General features: G+C 40.0%; 1 protein-coding gene across 3 annotated transcripts in view; it reads left to right on the top strand.

Moving 5' to 3' along the window:
- LOC137633310 (mitochondrial pyruvate carrier 2-like) overlaps positions 1-19,274 on the top strand; it is a 50,680-nt gene extending 31,406 nt beyond the window's left edge. For all 3 annotated transcript variants that reach the window (XM_068365533.1, XM_068365532.1, XM_068365530.1), the window contains 3 exons: positions 321-421; positions 15,841-15,936; positions 18,854-19,274. In XM_068365533.1, the coding sequence (XP_068221634.1) occupies positions 321-421; positions 15,841-15,936; positions 18,854-18,887 (231 nt within the window). In that variant the 3' untranslated portion in view covers positions 18,888-19,274. The remainder of the gene's footprint in view (positions 1-320; positions 422-15,840; positions 15,937-18,853) is intronic.
- Positions 19,275-19,486: the final 212 nt, after the last annotated feature.

The following is a 19,486-nucleotide window of genomic DNA, read 5'->3' as shown; positions in this document are numbered from 1 at the left end:
CAGCAAATCTGACTTTATTCCTATTTAAAATGATGGTTTGTATAGTTAAGAAATATACAAATTGCTAACATTTGTGATATTTGTAATAGTCACACACGTAGCACTTGAAAATAACACTCATTCTATCTTAAGGGGCTCTGCTGAATGTAAAATGCTACGTAGCTCAAACGTAAAAATCAAAGAATATTATACAATAGGAGTTATTAGATTTATTGAACACAACCTATCCTTTTAGGATGTCCTCGAAGTGTCCCATGTACAGAAAAATATTTATCTCTTTATTGTGGAAAAGATTTATTTATCATATTTACTTCTCCTAGGGACTTGTTATTGCTGGCCTGGGTGATTTGAAACGACCGGCAGAGAAGTTGTCAGTAACCCAGTCTGGAGCCTTAGCAGCTACAGGAATCATTTGGTCTAGGTAAGTTATAACTTGTGTTAATGTGCCTTTTGACTACAGTAACTCATCGGTTGTTGATATCAAAGCTATTATCATAAATGACATGAAGTTCTGCAGTATTATAAAGGGATTTAAGATGAGGGGGACCATTTTTATAAAAAGAGAATTTCTTAATAAGAATTGGATAGTCAATTATTTAAATGAATCTTCTACAAAATGCATATGCTATATGTTTGAAGTGCAAGGTTTGTTACAAGAAAAATGAAATAAAACATTCTGGATTTGATTTCGCTGGTCAGGTGTTTTGCACCTGTTTACAGCTAGGTGTCCCTCTTAATTACAGATTGCCTTGACATAGTTGCTTGGATTCAACATGGAACATTATTTTCCATATTTTCTTGTGACTGGCAAGAGAACTCACAATGTGTCTCAAATACTTTTTCTATTTCTTATTGTTACTTCAACTTCCATATTTAATCTTTGATTTCCTACCTAGCTATCCAACCTCAATTCCTCTCTTCGTTGCCTAGATTATTGGGAAAGGATGTCATTACTTGGATTGGAGTTAACTACCCAATAATTTTTTTATCATAGAATTGGTGACATTCCCTTAATTGAAGCTGCCAATGATAAACTTATCACTTTTGGTTCAGCACGAAAAAAACTTTTAGGTAAAAGTTCAACTTATGCTAGAGTGGTATCCCATTCTGTGGATTCAATAAATAATTTAAGAACTGTTCACCCTTCAGCTGGTGCTAAGTTTTAGAATCCTGAAAACTTCCCATCATCCTCATGTCCATCAAAATACAGCTATCCGTAGAATTCTATGGTATTCCTGCAGCCTCTGCAGCCTCACTAGTTACATATACAAAGTCTTCCCATGTGAAATATTACTTTCCAACTATTTGGTATTACTGCTCAACCATCATTTAAAGACATGCATTCTACTAGGTTAGCTGAAAGAGCAAATGGTATAACTACATACATACATATACCAAGGCACTTCCCCAATTCTTTGGGCTAGCCGACATCAAACAAATGAAACAAAAAAGGGGACCTCTCCTCTCTACGTTCCTCCCAGCCTGACAAGGGACTCAACCGAGTTTGGCTGGTACTGCTAGGATGCCACAGCCCACCCTCCCCTGTTATCCACCACAGATAAAGCTTCATAATGCTAAATCCCCTACTGCTGCTACCTCCGTGGTCATCCAAGGCAACGGAGGAAGCAGCAGGGCCTACCGGAACTGCGTCACAATCGCTCGCCATTCATTCCTATTTCTAGCACGCTCTCTTGCCTCTCTCACATCTATCCTCCTATCACCCAGAGCTTCCTTTACTCCATCCATCCATCCAAACCTTGGCCTTCCTCTTGTACTTCTCCCATCAACTCTTGCATTCATCACCTTCTTTAGCAGACAGCCATTTTCCATTCTCTCAACATGGCCAAACCACCTCAACACATTCATATCCACTCTACTGCTAACTCATTTCTTACACCCGTTCTCACCCTCACTACTTCGTTCCTAACTCTATCTACTCGAGATACACCAGCCATACTCCTTAGACAATTCATCTCAAACACATTCAATAATCACTTTCCCATACAGAACTCTCTTTACATTCATGCCCAACCCTTTATTTTTTACTACTCCCTTAACTGCCCCCAACACTTTGCATCCTTCATTCACTCGCTGACGTACATCTGCTTCCACTCCACCATTTGCTGCAACAACAGACCCCAAGTACTTGAACTGATCCACCTCCTCAAGTAACTCTCCATTCAACATGACATTCAACCTTGCACCAGCTTCCCTTCTCGTACATCTCATAATCTTACTCTTACCCACATTAACTTTCAAGTTCCTTCTCTCACACACCCTTCCAAATTCTGTCAGTAATTGGCCAAGCTTCTCTTCCGCGTCTGCAACCAGTACAGTGTCATCTGCAAACAACAACTGATTTACCTCCCATTCATGATCATTCTCGTCTACCAGTTTCAATCCTTGTCCAAGCACTCGAGCATTAACCTCTCTCACCACTCCAACATACATGTTAAACAACCATGGCGACATCACACATCCCTGTCTCAGCTCCACCCTCACCGGAAACCAATCACTCACTTCATTTCCTATCCTAACACATGCTTTACTACCTTTGTAGAAACTTTTCACTGCTTGCAACAACCTTCCACCAACTCCATATAACCTCATCACATTCCACATTGCTTCCCTATCAACTCTATCATACGCTTTTTCCAGATCCATAAACGCAACATACACCTCCTTACCTTTTGCTAAATATTTTTCGCATATCTGCCTAACTGTATATATCTGATTTATACAACCCCTACCACTTCTAAAACCACCCTGTACTTCTAAGATTGCATTCTCTGTTTTATCCTTAATCCTATTAATCAGTACTCTACCATACACTTTTCCAACTACACTCAACAAACTAATACCCCTTGAATTACAACACTCATGCACATCTTCCTTACCCTTATATAGTGGTACAATACACGCACAAACCCCATCTACTGGTACCATTGACAACACAAAACATATTAAACTATATCACCAACCATTCAAGTACTCAGCTCTCACACCATCCATACCAGATGTTTTCCTACTCTCGTTTCATCTAGTGCTCTCCTCACTTCCTCTCTTGTAATCTCTCTCATTCTCAACTCCCATCACTGGCACCTCAACATCTGCAACAGCAATTATATCTGCCTCCCTATTATCCTCAACATTCTGTAAACTTTCAAAATATTCCACCCACCTTTTCCTTGCCTCCTCTCCTATTAACAACCTTCCATTTCCATCTTTCACTGTCTCTTCAATTCTTGAGCCAGCCTTCCTTACTCTCTTCACTTCTTTCCAAAACATCTTATTCTCTTCATATGAATGACCCAATCCCTGACCCCACCTCAGGTTAGCTGCCCTCTTTGCCTCACTTACCTTGCGCTTTACTTCCACATTTTTCTCTATATCTTTCATACTTCTCCACACTATTACTCTGCAGCCATTCTTCAAAAGCCCTCATTTCTTTTCCACTTTTACCTTCACTCCTTCATTCCACTATTCACTGCCCTTCCTCATGCTGCCTCCAACAAACTTCTTGCCACACACATCACTTGATATCCCAACAAAATTTCTTTTACTAACTTCCACTCCTCTAAATTACCAGTTTCTCTTACTGTCACTTCGTCATATGCCATTTTCAACCTTTCTTGATATTTACTTTTTTTCAATATTAAACTTACCCGATAATCATGTAGCTGTCAACTCCGTTGCCCGACAGAATTCTACGGGAGGGATACGCCAGCTATCACTATACTAGAAGGGGGTGTACTCACCAGCGCCACCTGTGGCCAGGTACTGCAGTACTTCTTGTTGACACCACCTCACTTTTTCCTCTGTCGTGCTTCCGGCAAGACGTTCTTGGATACGCTTATGATTTTGGAGTATTGTTCACGGTTTGGTGAAGTATTTCTCTAAAATTTGCAGCTATTCGCTATACTGGAAACTTCTATTATTAGCTTAGCTAGCTTTTGGAATTAATTTGATTAATTATGGTGACGAAGAGAGTATGAACTCTCTTTCACCTTTAAATGGCCGACCCTTCCCTTAGACGGAAGTGTTGGTGTCTAAGAGAGTATAGACTCTCTTTCTTAATTTTGCTTAACAAAAGTTATAGATTTATTTATATCTCTCCGCCTTTTATAGGCCTCTTCGATTAACTTCCTTTTATTATAAACTTATTAAAATTAATTTTTATATTTGTTTATATTCGACCTTTCCTAATAGTAGGCGGTCTTTTCTTGGTACCGAAGTTAATTAACATTGAGCCCGTCATTTCGGTTTTCCTGTTAACATATTATGCTATTTTAATGTTTTTGAAAGAATTTCTTTGATAGTCTCGTACTGTTTGCAAAGTTGAACTAACGTTTTGTTTTGTCTCTGCAGTTGTTGACGTTCAGAACGTTCAACTTGCGCTCTATCGTTACGATAGAGAGAGAATTTTCACGGTGTCACGTTGCAGTAAGAGTAACCGTTTCTAGCGTTTTGTTCATTCTTTCTTAGCTTAATGGTTTTAATTCTAATAAAGGAACTTTTTATTTGGGAAATATTTCAGTTTTTTTCCTTTAACAATAATATGTTTTAACGATATATATGATTGGGCTCTTCTCTCAGGTTTTAAGTCAGAGAGAGAGAGAGAGAGAGATAGAGACGGAGGGAGAGAGAGCTGGATAAACGTTTCGTTCAAGCGAGTAACGTTGTTATCGTTTTTGCTCTTCTCCCTAGTCTCTTTAGGGGAAGAAGGTAAACGTTTCTAGAGTTTTATTCTTGTTCTCAAGCTTTATGCGGTGAGAGATTTTAAACGTAGTTTATTTGATCTAGTGTTTAGTCTCTTTCCAGCCACTGAATTATTTATCTTTCATTAGATTTTTCTGTTACATTGTAATTCTGTTTTCGCAATTACTAACTTTTAAGGAAGGATAGAATTGCGTGTTTCAGGTACAAACCACTTAAAGTTTCGAGTTCAGTGAAATAAGTGCAAACAGAAAATCAAAAGTGATAAGTGATTAGCGCAAAGTGTGTCAGTGTTGTGCGTGAGGGTACTTCTGTGCGTGCCAGTCGTCCTCCCAGTCCGGGACCTCTTGCAAGCTCCCAAGCCCAGGGGAGAAGCAATGTCGAAGGGCAAAAGGGTTCGGCAGGCCTTGATCGGCGCACAGAAGTATCCTCGGTGGTTGCGGGCGTGTCTTACAGAGACCGTCACTCCCACCCGCAGACGATTGAGCCCTTATTTTGCTCGTCTGCAGAAGAAATTTCGGGGAGAAAACGCTGGACTCAGGTCTCAAGACCTCTTAAACGTAAAGTCCAGACCTCTAGAGTTCAACAACCCGGATGCAGTCATTGGGTTAGCTCTGACTCTCCGCAGTCATCAGGTGACTGCACACCTCCTAAGAGAGGTAAGGCGATGCCTCAACAGACCTCATCTTCTGTTAAGGCTTTGCCTCAACAGACCTTATCGTCTGTTGATCCCAAGATGACTTTGCTGCAGTCCATGCAGTCGCAGCTTGCGGTCTTAATGCGTGAGTTTCAGGCTGAGAAGGTTACACCTCCTCCTGCGAGCGCTCCGCCTCACCGCAGTCCAGTCTGCCAGGCGTACGAAGTTGAGGTTCCTCAAGCTACCTTACCGAGTTCGGAGTTGCCAGTTACCAGCGTTGTGCAGCAACCTCAACCTTCCTTAAGGCAACCTCAACTATGGGAGCAGGAGTCTTATGCCTTGAGGCAAGATTTTCTTGCAGTTAGACCATCTTTGAGGCTACAACCTTTTGAGGTACGACAACCTCTACCATCCTTGAGGCAGCCACCTCAGCTCTCGCAGCTGCTACCTCAACTTTCCTCAAGGCGAAAGCCTCAACTCTTGAGGCTAGCTCCTCAGGAACCTCAACTCGTGAGACAGGAACTGCGTTCTGCGCAGCCGCTACCTTAACTCTCGCAGCTCACACCTTAAGAACCTCAACTCGTGAGTCAAGAGTCTCTCTCTGCGCAGCCACCTCAACCCTTGAGGCAAGCGCAACTCTTGAGGCAGGAACCTCATGCTATGAGTCAGCCACCTCAACGCATGCATCTGCCACTTTCTCCTCAACTTGAGCCTCTTCCCATTCAACTTTGAAATAACAAATGACAATAATAACACCTCATTACTTTCATAACTTGCATTTGTAATCATATACATGTATGCCTACTCAAACATTATGATAATGGAGGTTATTCGTATTACATATAAAAAAATATATATGTATTCCTTGCAATATATTTTTAACAAATCGCAAATATGGCAAAATATCTTCAAAACAAAAATGAATCATGAGTTATGAATGTAATGTAAATATTATGTTGATATTAAAACCCCATGCAAGCATGCATGAAGTAATGCAGTGTTGCCAACAGGGCGAGTTTCCCTGTCCTGAGGTGAAGTAGATTATAGATCGTATATTTAGTGCAGCTTAATTCTACGATTATCATGCCGGCTATCAAATTCATCAACAAAACAGTCTAATTCAATTCCCTCGGCACGTGCACTTTCAATGGACAGTAATGCGATATTACTCAATCTAGCACTGGTCATGGAATTTCTGAGAAATGTTACACGCCATGCAACATGCTCTGCTTCTCTTACAGCATGCTCTACATACAGCATGCTCTGCATACAGCATGCTCTGCATACCTTACCGCATGCTTCTCAGTCACACATCTTTGGTTGTTGCCAACTCACTAGACTGTCAAGCAGTTTCATAACGTTGCCTTCTAGTCTGCTGCTTTTGCACCAGTGAAACCCTCACTTAGAGAACTTAACTTTTCTCGGATATGGTCCCTGTAGATGAGAAAGTGCTTTTCTCCCTCCTTCTGATATTCCCTTGAGGACTCTGTCATTTGGAGAGGAGCCTTTAGCTGCGTAGCCTCCTATGGACTTTTATTTAAGCATAACATGCTTCCAGGGAAGGTAATGGTTCCATTTCAGTCGCTAACCCCGTCTGTTACCACACCTGCTCCCATAGACCTTGAGCTGTGTTGCAAGACATGCAGTCCAAGCTTAGTCCTAGTTAGAGGATTTTTTGTTTACGGAGTCAGTGTGTCACTGGGAAGACGTTCAACAACCAGCAGAAGTGACTTGTTGTGACGCAGTGCGGCAACCTCAGCAACCCGATAAGGAGTTGTCTGTACGACCCAGACAGTCTAGACAGCTTCGGGTTGTCACTGTACTTCCTCGCTTCCCCATGGTTGACAGTTCACAGACTGTGCAGCAGTACCATGATCTTGTGTCCGGCTCCGTCAGACGACTGGCTTTTAAGAGCTCCCACAAGTCGTCGCTGTCTGGAGATTCTCAGATGGACTATGGATCTGACCAAGGAACTGGCCTCCTGGTCAATTTTGAGGAGTCTCAGCTCGTCCCATCCCAGACCATTGTCTACCTGGGTATGGATCTTCAGAGTCGAGCTTTTCGGGCTTTTCCGTCGGCCCCAAGGATCTTCCAAGCCCTAGAATGCATCCAGAGCATGCTAAGAAGGAACCGATGCTCAGTCAGGTAGTGGATGAGTCTAACAGGGACACTTTCATCGCTGGCCCTGTTCATCGTGTTAGGGAGACTCCACCTCCCCCCCCTTCAGTATCATCTAGCTGCTCACTGGATAAAGGACATGACGCTAGAGACGGTCTCAGTTCCTGTTTCCGAAGAGAGGAGGTCTTCTCTCGCGTGGTGTAAGAACAGCTTTCTTCTCAAGGAAGTCTACATTTGGCTGTTCAGAAACCCGACCGCCGTCTCCTCTCGGGCGCATCAGACACGGGCTGGGGTGCGACTTTGGACGGACAGGAATGCTCGGGAACATGGAATCAGGAGCAAAGGACACTTCACATCAATTACAAGGAGTTGTTGGCGGTTCTTCTGGCCTTGATAAACTTCAAGTCCCTCCAGCTTAACAAGGTGGTGGAGGTGGACTCTGACAACACCACAGCCCTGGCTTACATCTCCAAGCAGGGAGGGACTCTTTCGTGGAAGTTGTTCTAGATCGCAAGGGACCTCCTCATCTGGTCAAAAGATCGAAAGCTCACGCTGGTAACGAGGTTCATTCAGGGCGGTATGAATGTCATGGCAGATCGCCTCAGCCGGAAGGGTCAGGTCATCCCCACAGAGTGGACCCTTCACAAGAGTGTTTGCAGCAGACTTTGGGCCCTGTGGGGTCAGCCAACCATAGATCTGTTAGCTACCTCGATAACCTAGAGACTCCTATTGTATTGTTCTCCGATTCCAGACCCAGCAGCAGTTCACGTGGATGCTTTTCTGCTGGATTGGTCCCATCTCGACCTGTATGCATTCCCGCCGTTCAAGATTGTCAACAGGGTACTTCAGAAGTTCTCCTCTCGCAAAGGGACACGGCTGACGTGGGTTGGCTCCGCTCTGGCCCGCGAGAGAATGGTTCATAGAGGTACTGCAATGGCTGGTCGACATTCCCAGGTCTCTTCCTCTAGGAGTGAACCTTCTACGTCAACCTCACTTAAAGAAGGTACACCCAAACCTCCACGCTCTTCGTCTGACTGCCTTCAGACTTTCGAAAGACTCTCAAGAGCTAGGGGCTTTTCGAAGGAGGCAGCCAGAGCGATTGCCAGAGCAAGGAGAACATCCACTCTCAGAATCTATCAGTCTCAAGGGGAAGTCTTCCGTAGCTGGTACAAGACCAATGCAGTTTCCTCAACCAGTACCACTGTAACCCAGATTGCTGACTTCCTGTTACATCTAAGGAAAGTAAGATCCCTTTCAGCTCCTACGATCAAGGGTTACAGAAGTATGTTGGCAGCGGTTTTCCGCCACAGAGGCCTGGATCTTTCCACCAACAAAGATCTACAGGACTTCCCTAGGTCTTTTGAGACCTCAAAGGAACGTCGGTTGTCCACTCCAGGCTGGAATCTAGACGTGGTCCTAAGGTTCCTTATGTCATCAAGATTTGAACCTCTCCAATCAGCCTCTTTTTAGGACCTCACATTAAAAACTCTTTTCCTCGTGTGCTTGACAACAGCTAAAAGAGTAAGTGAGATCCACGCCTTCAGCAGGATCATTGTTTTCACATCTGAAACGGCTACATGTTCCTTGCAGCTCGGTTTTTGCTAAACGAGCTTCCTTCACGTCCTTGGCCTAAGTCGTTCGAGATCCCAAGCCTGTCCAACTTGGTGGGGAATGAACTGGAGAGGGTACTTTGCCCAGTTAGAGCTCTTAGGTACTATCTAAAAAGGTCTTAACCTTTACGAGGACAATCAGAAGCCTTATGGTGTGCTATCAAGAAACCTTCTTTTCCAAGTTCTAAGAACTCAGTTTCTTACTATTCAGGCTTCTGATTAGGGAAGCACATTCTCATCTGAAGGAAGAAGACCTTGCTTTGCTGAAGGTAAGGACACATGAAGTGGGAGCTGTGGCTACTTCAGTGTCCTTCAAACAGAACCATTCTCTGCAGAGTGTTATGGATGCAACCTATTGGAGAAGCAAGTCAGTGTTCGCATCATTCTATCTCAAAGATGTCCAGTCTCTTTACGAGTACTGCTACACCCTGGGACCATTCGTAGCAACGAATGCAGTAGTAGGCGAGGGCTCAGCCACTACATTCCCTTAATCCCATAACCTTTTAACCTTTCTCTTGAATACTTTTTATGGGTTGTACGGTCGGCTAAGAAGCCTTCCACATCCTTGTTGATTTGGCGGGTGGTCAATTCTTTCTTGAGAAGCGCCGAGGTTAAAGGTTGTGATGAGGTCCTTTAGTATGGGTTGCAGCCCTGTATACTTTAGCACCTTTGAGTTGTTCAGCCTCCTAAGAGGAACGCTGCGCTCAGTAAGGAAGACGAACTTATTAAAGGCAGAGTAACGGTTCAAGTCGACTTCCTTACCAGGTACTTATTATTTCATTGTTATTCTGAATAACTGATTATATGAAATACGGGATACTTAGCTATCCTTTAGTCATGTACACTGGTTTTTCACCCACCCCCCTGGGTGTGAATCAGCTACATGATTATCGGGTAAGTTTAATATTGAAAAATGTTATTTTCATTAGTAAAATAAATTTTTGAATATACTTACCCGATAATCATGATTTAATTGACCCACCCTTCCTCCCCATAGAGAACCAGTGGACCGAGGAAAAAGTGAGGTGGTGTCAACAAGAAGTACTGCAGTACCTGGCCACAGGTGGCGCTGGTGAGTACACCCCCTTCTAGTATAGTGATAGCTGGCGTATCCCTCCCGTAGAATTCTGTCGGGCAACGGAGTTGACAGCTACATGATTATCGGGTAAGTATATTCAAAAATTTATTTTACTAATGAAAATAACATTTTACCCCCGGTTTTATTAGCTCCTCAACCCTCACTAGCTCCCTTTTACATCCACCTACTCTATATTATCAAGTCTCAGTTTCAGGGGTCTTGAAAATTGACACACATCTGAGGCTCGTGAGGAGGATGGTAGGTATATCCTTACCAGGATTCTTGGAAAAGATATAGTATATGACTATACGACACTAAGGCATTTTAATTTGGATATTTCTAAATTTCTTGAATTATGAATAAAAACTTATAATGGATGTTAATGTTAATATCTCTTGTCACAATGCCAGACAACCCTTAAATCAATCAATCAGTCGACTCATATGGGTGGATGATCTCCTTCATTTTCAAATTGATGATTGATGATCTAGCTGCAGGTTAAGAACCACTGATCTAGCACATGTGGGTGTAGTACTTGGAAATGAGGAAGCAGATAGGTTGGCAAAGCAAGCAGAAATTTAATTTTGTTTCAAGCATGATGCTCTTCCATATAATGATTCATACTCCAATATCAGAAAGTCAATTTTCAAAGAATGTCAGCTGTGTTGGTTCGCTGCAAGCTCTAATAAAACTATGGAAGTAAGAAATAATATTTTCCTGGAGTTATAGCAGTATTCAGTACTTAGGAAATGGGAAACAACACTGCAGATTATAAATAGGACATCTGTACTCAACTACCTCATGAATATTTAATATCTGGTAATCGCCAGCCATTTAAAGGTCGCTCATGAATGACAGAGGCAAGGGACAGTGACATTGCCCTATCAAGGAAGACAATGCCTTAGAGACCAACCATATTACATATGATCAGTGCCCAAGCCCCCTCTCCACCCAAGCTAGGACCAAGGAGGGCCAGGCAATTGCTACTGATGATTTAGCAGATATATCTATCATCATCATCATCATCATTTCAGCCTTCAAAAGTCCTTTGTTGGATGTAGGCCTTCTCCAGGTTCTTCCACAGACTTCTATCGCAAGGTATTCTGTGCCACTGTTGCTTATGTTAGTCTAAGTCTTCTCGCCAGCGGGTTTTTTGTCTTCCTCGGTTTCTTGTGTATCCTCGGGGTGTCCAGAAGGTTGTTCGTGATGTCCATCTGTTGTCTGTCATCCTGGCAATGTGCCCCGCCCAGTTCCATTTGAGCTTGCTAATGGTTTCAAGGATATCCGTTACTTTATTTTTTTGACGTATCCATTTAGCTGCTTTTCTATCCTTCCATGTTAGATTTAGCATAATTCTCTCATGTGCCCTCTGCATTGTTCATAATTTAAGGGAAAGCTTTTTTGTTAGATTCCAAGTTTCGGCCCCATAGGTGACAGTGGGGAGGATACACTGATCATAGACTTTCCTTTTTAAGATGATAGGAATCTTCTTATTTTTTAACACTGTACTGGCTCTTCCAAACGCTTGCCAATCGAGGGTTCATCTTCTTTTTATTTCGCTCTATTTACATGTGTCATGTTGAGAGATTCATTGTTCTAGGTAGATGTAGTGGTCCACTTCCTCAATTTGTTTGTTTTCAATTTCAAGTATGTCATCTGCATTTTCAGTATATTTATTGCTCATGACTTTGGTCTTTTGGAAGTTCATGTGGAGGCCAATTGATTTGCTTGCTTCATTTAGCTCGGTGAGCATATGTTGAAGCTCTTCTTTGGTGTGAGCAATGATAATGATATCATCAGCAAATCTTAGGTGACTTAGATATTCTCCATCTATTTTTATTCCTTTTTCTTGCCAGTTGAGTTATCGGAAAGCTCTCTCCAGGCAGGCAGTAAACAGTTTGGGTGAGCTAGTGTCACCTTGTCTGACACCTCTCTTGAGTTGGAATGGTTCAGAGTCCTTGTGGAGGCTAATAAATGATGTTGCATGGTCATAGATGTGACAGAGTACATTAATGTAAACTGAGTCAACTCCCTGTTCTTCCAGCGCTGACATGACCTCCTCAGTTTCAACCGAGTCAAATGGTTTGGTGTAATCTACAAGTGCTACTACTAGTGGTATCTTATATTCATTTGTTTTCTCAATGATTTGGTTTACTGTTTGTAGATGGTCAATTGTGGAGTAGCCTCTTCTAAAGCCCGCTTGTTCCCTTGGCTGATTTTCATCAAGCTTTCCTACACTTCGGTTGGTGATAACTTTGGTGAAAATTTTATAAATAACATTAAGGAGGCTGATTGGCCATCGGTTGTTCGTGGCCCTGGGGTCACCTTTTTTGTAGAGTAGAATGAGGATTGCTTTATTCCACTCTTCTGGCATTTTGCTCTTCTTCAGACATTCATTGAATAGTTGCGCCAGTCTGACGTGGATTGGCTCATCAGCATCTGCTATTAGGTCTAACGTGATGTTATCTGGTCCCGGTGTTTTCCCCTTCTTCATTTGCTTGACAGCTAGTCGCACCTCGCCTGCTGTGATCTCTGGAAAGTGATGAGATAAGTGTTGATTTGCTCTTTCACGAAGATGGTAACGAGGTGTTTCTAAGGAATAAAGCTTTTGGTAGTACTCTCTTGCTCGCTTAGCTATTCCATCACGGTTGGTTGTAAGGGATCCGTCTTCTTCTAGCACCCCAGTGAATTGCAGCTTCCCTTGGCCGAGTTTTCTTTTTGCTGTTTTAAACCCTCTGCCTTGTTTGATGACATCTTCAATTATTTTTGTCGTTCTATTGCGAAGGTCTTCTCGTTGCTTTTTCTGTATAGTTTTGTTTAGTTCTGTTGCTTCAATTTTCTCCCGCACTGTTGATGGGGGCTTGAGATTTCTCCGTTTTTCCATGAGGTTCTTTGTGTCTTCTGAGAATTTGCTGTTGTCAAAGGGTTTTGTGTCCTGGAACTTCTTTGCTACTTCTTTCAGGGGGATAATGATGTTATTATTCAAGTTTTCAAGATCAGTTTCATTACTGTTTTGGTCTTCTAAATTTTCAAGAATCTCGTAGCGGTTTTTTAACTCTATCTGAAATGTAGATTTGAGAGCTTCAGTTACTTTGATATGTTCTGGTCTTAAGAAGAATAGTGTTTGCCTTTCTTGTTTGGTGTTGATTTGGACATTGCATCTTATCATCTTGTGATCACTGCCTACATAGACTTGGTTCAGGACATCAACATTTTTAACTATGTTTGTCTACCAGTATGTAGTCTATTTCATTACGTGTTTCATGGTTTGGGCTTCGCCATGTCCATCTCTTGTTTTCAGAATGTGTTCATGATCTTGAAGTTATGTGCTACAGCAAAATTTATCAAGTCATCTTCCCTTTCATTTCTCTCCCCTATCCAAATTTGCCAATGCAATCCTCATTCCCTTTTCCAATTTTAGCATTGAAATCCCCCATTATGATGTTGTAATGAGCTTTGTTGTTATTTAGAGTGGTGTATAGGTCATCATAAAAGTTATTCAGTTCCTCTTGGGATGACAATGATGTGGGAGCATATACCTGTATGATATTTAGTCTGTACCGCTTTGAAATTCTAAGAGTGACACTAGCAACTCTGTCTGATGTGGCTGTGAACTTCTCAATGTTGCTGTGTAAGTTTTTGTTTATGAGAAATCCAACACCATTTTGCTTGCTTTCCTTGCCACTGTTGTAAAGCAAGTGTCCGCTTTTAAGCATTTGGATTTTCTCACCTGGTCTTCTCATCTCGGAGATTCCGATAATATCCCAATTGATGTTCATAATCTCTGTTTCCAGGCTACTCAGGTGTATCTCTTCAGAGAGGGTTCTTATATTGTATGTAGCAATGTTAAGCACTGTTTTAGGGTTGGATAGTCGCTTATACAGCACACAGTCCCTATCCAAATCAGACTGTGTGGTTGGGCCTTGATTTAAATCCGCTGACCCAACAGGAACGGCCGAATTTTGTCTGTGGTTGTAACTCATTTGAGGAGATTTTGGGCCATACCCTGCCGCGCTGGCCCATGGCGAGTTGGCAGGGGAAGAGATAGCTAGAAGTAAAGTTTGATAAGGGATTGGACAGAAAATATAAGAGGGATTAAAGAAATGAGGGGACAGTATGAGAGAAGAGAGAAAAAAAAATTGACTCCGGACCGAAGGGTCGTCAAAACCCTTTAGATATTGTCTACTTGTAATACAGACAATATCCCCTTACGGGGAGATAGATCTATAAGTTCCCCCAAACCTCCCATCCTTAGCTCACAAGGATGGTGAAGTTGCAGCGACTATAGGAACTAACGAGTTGGAGCGGGACTCGAACCCCAGTCTGGCAATCACCAAGCGAGGTCCCTTTGACCGAGGCATTTGTTTGTTGAATGTACAGTAGAAATCAATCTATCTCTAAGGCTTATGGTGAGAATGGCAGGTACAAATTTAATGGAACTCATAAAGAGGATGTATTTCATGACTAGTGGTAATTTTAGATTCATATCAGAAGCTGGTCTTCTACAAATGATTTTATTTTCTGCTTTATGTTAATGGATGCAAGTACTGTATATTGTGTAGCCATGATTTTCTTTATATTTCTTAATAATGCTATCAGCTTAAATGAGCTTTGATGTCATGATGCTAGAAAATTTGAAATCAATCAATCAGCCTATTCAGTACATATATTAATGTACTACTGTACCATTCCTACCACTTTCATATGAAGATTTAGTACCAAGCTTTACAATTGCCCAAATTGACCGCCTCTAACAGATATACAACCACCATTATTATTATTATTATTATTATTATTTGCTAAGCTACAACCCTAGTTGGAAAAGCCCAGGGGCTCCAACAGGGAAAATAGCCCAGTGAGGTAAAGAAACAAGGAAAAATCAAATATTTCAAGTACAGTAACAACATTAAAATATAGATATAAACTATAAAAACTTTAACAAAAGAAGAGGAAGAGAAATAAGATAGAATAGTGTGCCCGAGTGTACCCTCAAGCAAGAGAACTCTAACCCATGACAGTGGAAGACCATGGTACAGAGGCTACGGCACTACCCAAGACTAGAGAACAAGGGTTTAATTTTGGAGTGTCCTTCTCCTAGAAGAGCTGTTTACCATAGCTAAAGAGTCTCTTCTACCCTTACCAAAAGGAAAGTGGATACTGAACAATGATAGTGCAGTGACCCCTTTTAATTTGTTACTGACTCGAACTTGTTTTACCCAAGGCTTTTAGGTTAGGTGTATAGGATTTTCATGATGAACAAAAATGTATATACAGTCTTGAAAAAAATATAGTATTTTCTGCCCTTATAAGGATTTCAGTTCTAAATTTATCGCAAGTAGAACTGAACTTGTTTAGCTTTCTTATAGTTTCATTTTGTATAATTGAATTAATTTAAATTTTTAAAACATTTCAATGATAAATATTTTCTCATTTACTTTTGCCTTTATAATAAAAGCGTGATAGTGATGATGTAGACAAATCAGTACATATATGATTACATATAATATTTCAGCCCCTAAGCCACATTTCCTCATGTATTTTTCTTTTCATTTACCTCTCTTTACAACTTTTCATTATCTTTGTGATTTTAATGTCAATGATATAAAAAAAATGAAATTTTACTATGTTGTGTGGTCCAATTACTATACAATATTAGATTTTGATTATTTTTTGTTTTCCAGGTATTCTTTGGTGATCATACCCAAAAATTGGGGACTCTTCAGTGTGAACTTGTTTGTGGCTTTTACAGGTCTTTATCAGCTTTCTCGTATTTACAGGTAAGTACTGTTTTATTATTATTATTATTATTGTTATTATTATTATTGTTATTATTATTATTGTTATTATTATTATAATTAGTATTATGACTATTATTATTAATATTACTAGCTGAGCTACAACTTTAGTTGGAAAAGCAGGATTCTATAAGCACAATCCAAAAGAGAAAAATAGCCCAGTGAGAAAAATAAATATGGAAATAGATAAACTACAAGAGAAGTAATGAACAACAGATCTTTCATATGTAAACTATTAAAACTCAATAAAAAAAAAAAACAGAAATAATACTGCATATATTTCATATTTATTAAAACAGGAAAGTGGTAGTCCTGGATTCTTAGTTGCATGGGGTACATCAGAAAAAAAACTAAAGTCCCTTAATTATGTTTTCAGGACTCGGATTTATATTGCTACACATGCTTAGTTTTTTCTTCTTGAATAAACCCTTCTAATACAGTATTAGTGTACTGTATGTGGTAATCTGCTCATACCCCCTCATGTGAATGCCTTTGCATACACACACACACACTCTCTCTCTCTCTCTCTCTCTCTCTCTCTCTCTCTCTCTCTCTCTCTCTCTCTCTCTCTCTCTCTCTCTCTCTCTCTCGTCATTTCATGGATTAATTGCCCTCCATTATTCTCTATTCATGGCCACTTCTTTTAGTTATTCCAGTCGTTAATGCCCATTTTTGATCTGACCGTATTTTGCGCTAGTTTACATTCAGTTTCATCTATTCTGCAGCTATTCATGTAACCACCTTCATTTTTGTAACATCATCCTTTTTCCTCTTGTGTATCACACACAAGAAACGATTCTGCCTATTGAACACAGTTTAGAAAAGATTTATTTATAAGCTTGATTATTAATTTCAAAACATTCTCAGTGTATTTAAAAACTAAGCATAATTGCATCTCTGAATTTTTTTTATATCTTGGGAAATATAAAGGAAATTTTACATCCCAGATGTTAATTTCTGTCAAGTGATCAAAGTTTTAAACTTTTTTTATACCATGCTCTTGAATTACATTTCAATGAATCTTATCTGGGGCTCACCTTGCTGGAGCCCTCTGCCTTTAGACCCAACTAAACATTAAAGCATTAGAATATTCCTGTTCTTCCTCACTCCAGTTGCCTGCCTCCTTAACTTGTTACGGTTTGTCAGTGCTACCGGTGGCACTCTATGGTAAACAATATCAGCTTTGTGATGCTATATAATGTTTGTTGAATTTTCTGGATGCAAATGATGCAAATATTCCAAATTCCATCTGCACAATTTATATATTTTAGTGTTATTTAGAGCCACTTTGTTGGATATATCTAAATTTATCCTGGTAGGCCTTCTGTAAGTTTTAAGATTTGCTTTTGCATTCCAAATGTTCAGTGAAAAGGCTTCTTTTAGGGAACAAAGACCTGCGTCCCCTTATTTTTATATCGGGGCTAAAAATTGGATATGAAATTAGATCTTTGAAATGTATGGGCTTCCAAGTTAAGCTTATACAAAAATGTGTCAAATTAGTTTCTAAAGGGGTTCATGATTGGGACTAATTGTAGAAGGAAAGAAGATAGTAAATTTATGAAAGCTTAGAAGTGGCTAGCCTAGTTGAGTTTTGTGGGGATGTAGAAGTTATTGTTCAAACTGGGAGCGAACAGACTGATGATTGGAACGAGATTGATGGACTTGATCCTCAGCGGACAGAGTTTATGGAGAAGTTTTCTTCTTCAAATGTTTCTAATGAGAAATTAGTAGATGATTATGGGACATCTACCAACAGAATTCATGGCCCAACTTATCCAACTTCAAACTCTAGGCTAATTCTGATAATGTTTTGCGTAGCAGTAATTTTTTACCATCTGTTGATTGTCGTGATGGTTTTTAGCACATTTTAGAATTGAATCTTTCCTCACAATTTGGTCTCGTTCCTTGTACAGTATTGTAAAACTTTCGCATCACATCGAGCCTTATTAGTTTCATACGCAATCTGATTCCTTATTAGTTTCATACGCAATCCGATTCTTAGATAGAAAAAGGGTACAGGAGCTTATAATCAACTAGCCTAGTCTTTCCTGACTTTTCCCCTGAGCTAACTTCTTTTGCACTTTAAACTCTTAACTTGATCAACAGCCAGTGAAGCATACAGTGAGGGAAACGCACACTTCACAACTGTTATTTAATTCAATGCATTTTCCCCGACACAATACACAAAAGGAATGTGGATCATGTTCTTGAAACAATTCCACTTCGGCCACGATTAAGAAATTTTGGAGACAAAGACATTGGCACGTCAATTATCACTTACCGCTAGGATGTTCCTCCCTTTACTGAGGGCATGTGTTTATTGAAGGGGAAGAAAGGCCTATAATTTATATTTCAATCTAATAAAGTGACTAAATAATGTAATCTTACAAAAAGATACATGAACAAATTTTCAGAATTCAATACTTAACCCTTTTACCCCCAAAGGACGTACTGGTACGTTTCACAAAAGCCACCCCTTTACCCCCATGGACGTACCGGTATGTCCTTGCAAAAAAATGCTATAAAAATTTGTTTTTCATATTTTTTGATAATTTTTTGAGAAAATTCAGGCATTTTCCAAGAGAATGAGACCAACCTGACCTCTCTATGACAAAAATTAAGGCTGTTAGAGCAATTTAAAAAATATATACAGTACTGCAAAATGTGCTGGGAAAAAAATAACCCCCTGGGGGTTAAGGGTTGGAAATTTCCAAAAACCCCTGGGGTAAAAGGGTTAATTGATCATTAGCAAAGGAGATATTATTTAAAAGGTTTAATTTATTACATTCTGCAAGCCTTTCTTTAGACTGTTTTATGAATAGCTAGTGTTAACTTTTAAGTTTTCATATACTGAACAGTTTAATTACAGCGCATTTTTAAAAGAATATTTCTTTTGCAGGTATGAGCAAAGCAAAAAGGCGCAGTCAACCTAGAAGAAACGGAATACCATATTTCTAGACTTTATAGGATGAGGGTCATATAAAATCTGTTAAAATTGTTGTTAGATATTTTTATTATTGTGATTACTGTATATTACTTTGGTAATTGAAAGTGGATTTTAGTATATAGTAGATATATTCTGTAAATGATTATCAATGGCAAAACTTCATACTGTTAGATTTATTTGTTCATGCAGTTTTAAAATATTAATGAACAATATTTTTAAGCTTGCATACCAAAAGGACATTTTGTTACCAGGCCTTTCTTCATAAATGATGAAGTTGAATTGGATTTTCACTCCATGGTTTCTTTTTTATGAAATAGTTTAATGCACATTCGTTGTTATAAAGTCTTATTAATACATAATGTATGTGAAAGTTTCCTGAATTTTTGTTGCCCGAGCAAATCTTCAATGAGTCATGATTTGTCATGTAAGTGATTAATCACTTCAGAGGTGAGTTGGTCCCTTGGCCTGTTTGTAATTTCTATCGCAAACAAGAGCTCAAAAACTTGTACTTGCATGTAAGTTCTATCGCAAACAAGAGCTCAAAAACTTTTACTTGCCTGTAAGTTCTATCGCAAACAAGAGCTC

Source organism: Palaemon carinicauda, chromosome 42 (genome assembly GCF_036898095.1).
Source record: "Palaemon carinicauda isolate YSFRI2023 chromosome 42, ASM3689809v2, whole genome shotgun sequence".
NCBI lineage: Eukaryota > Metazoa > Arthropoda > Malacostraca > Decapoda > Palaemonidae > Palaemon > Palaemon carinicauda.
The sequence above is the reverse complement of the archived record's forward strand: the minus strand, read 5'-3'. Positions and strand labels throughout refer to the sequence as shown.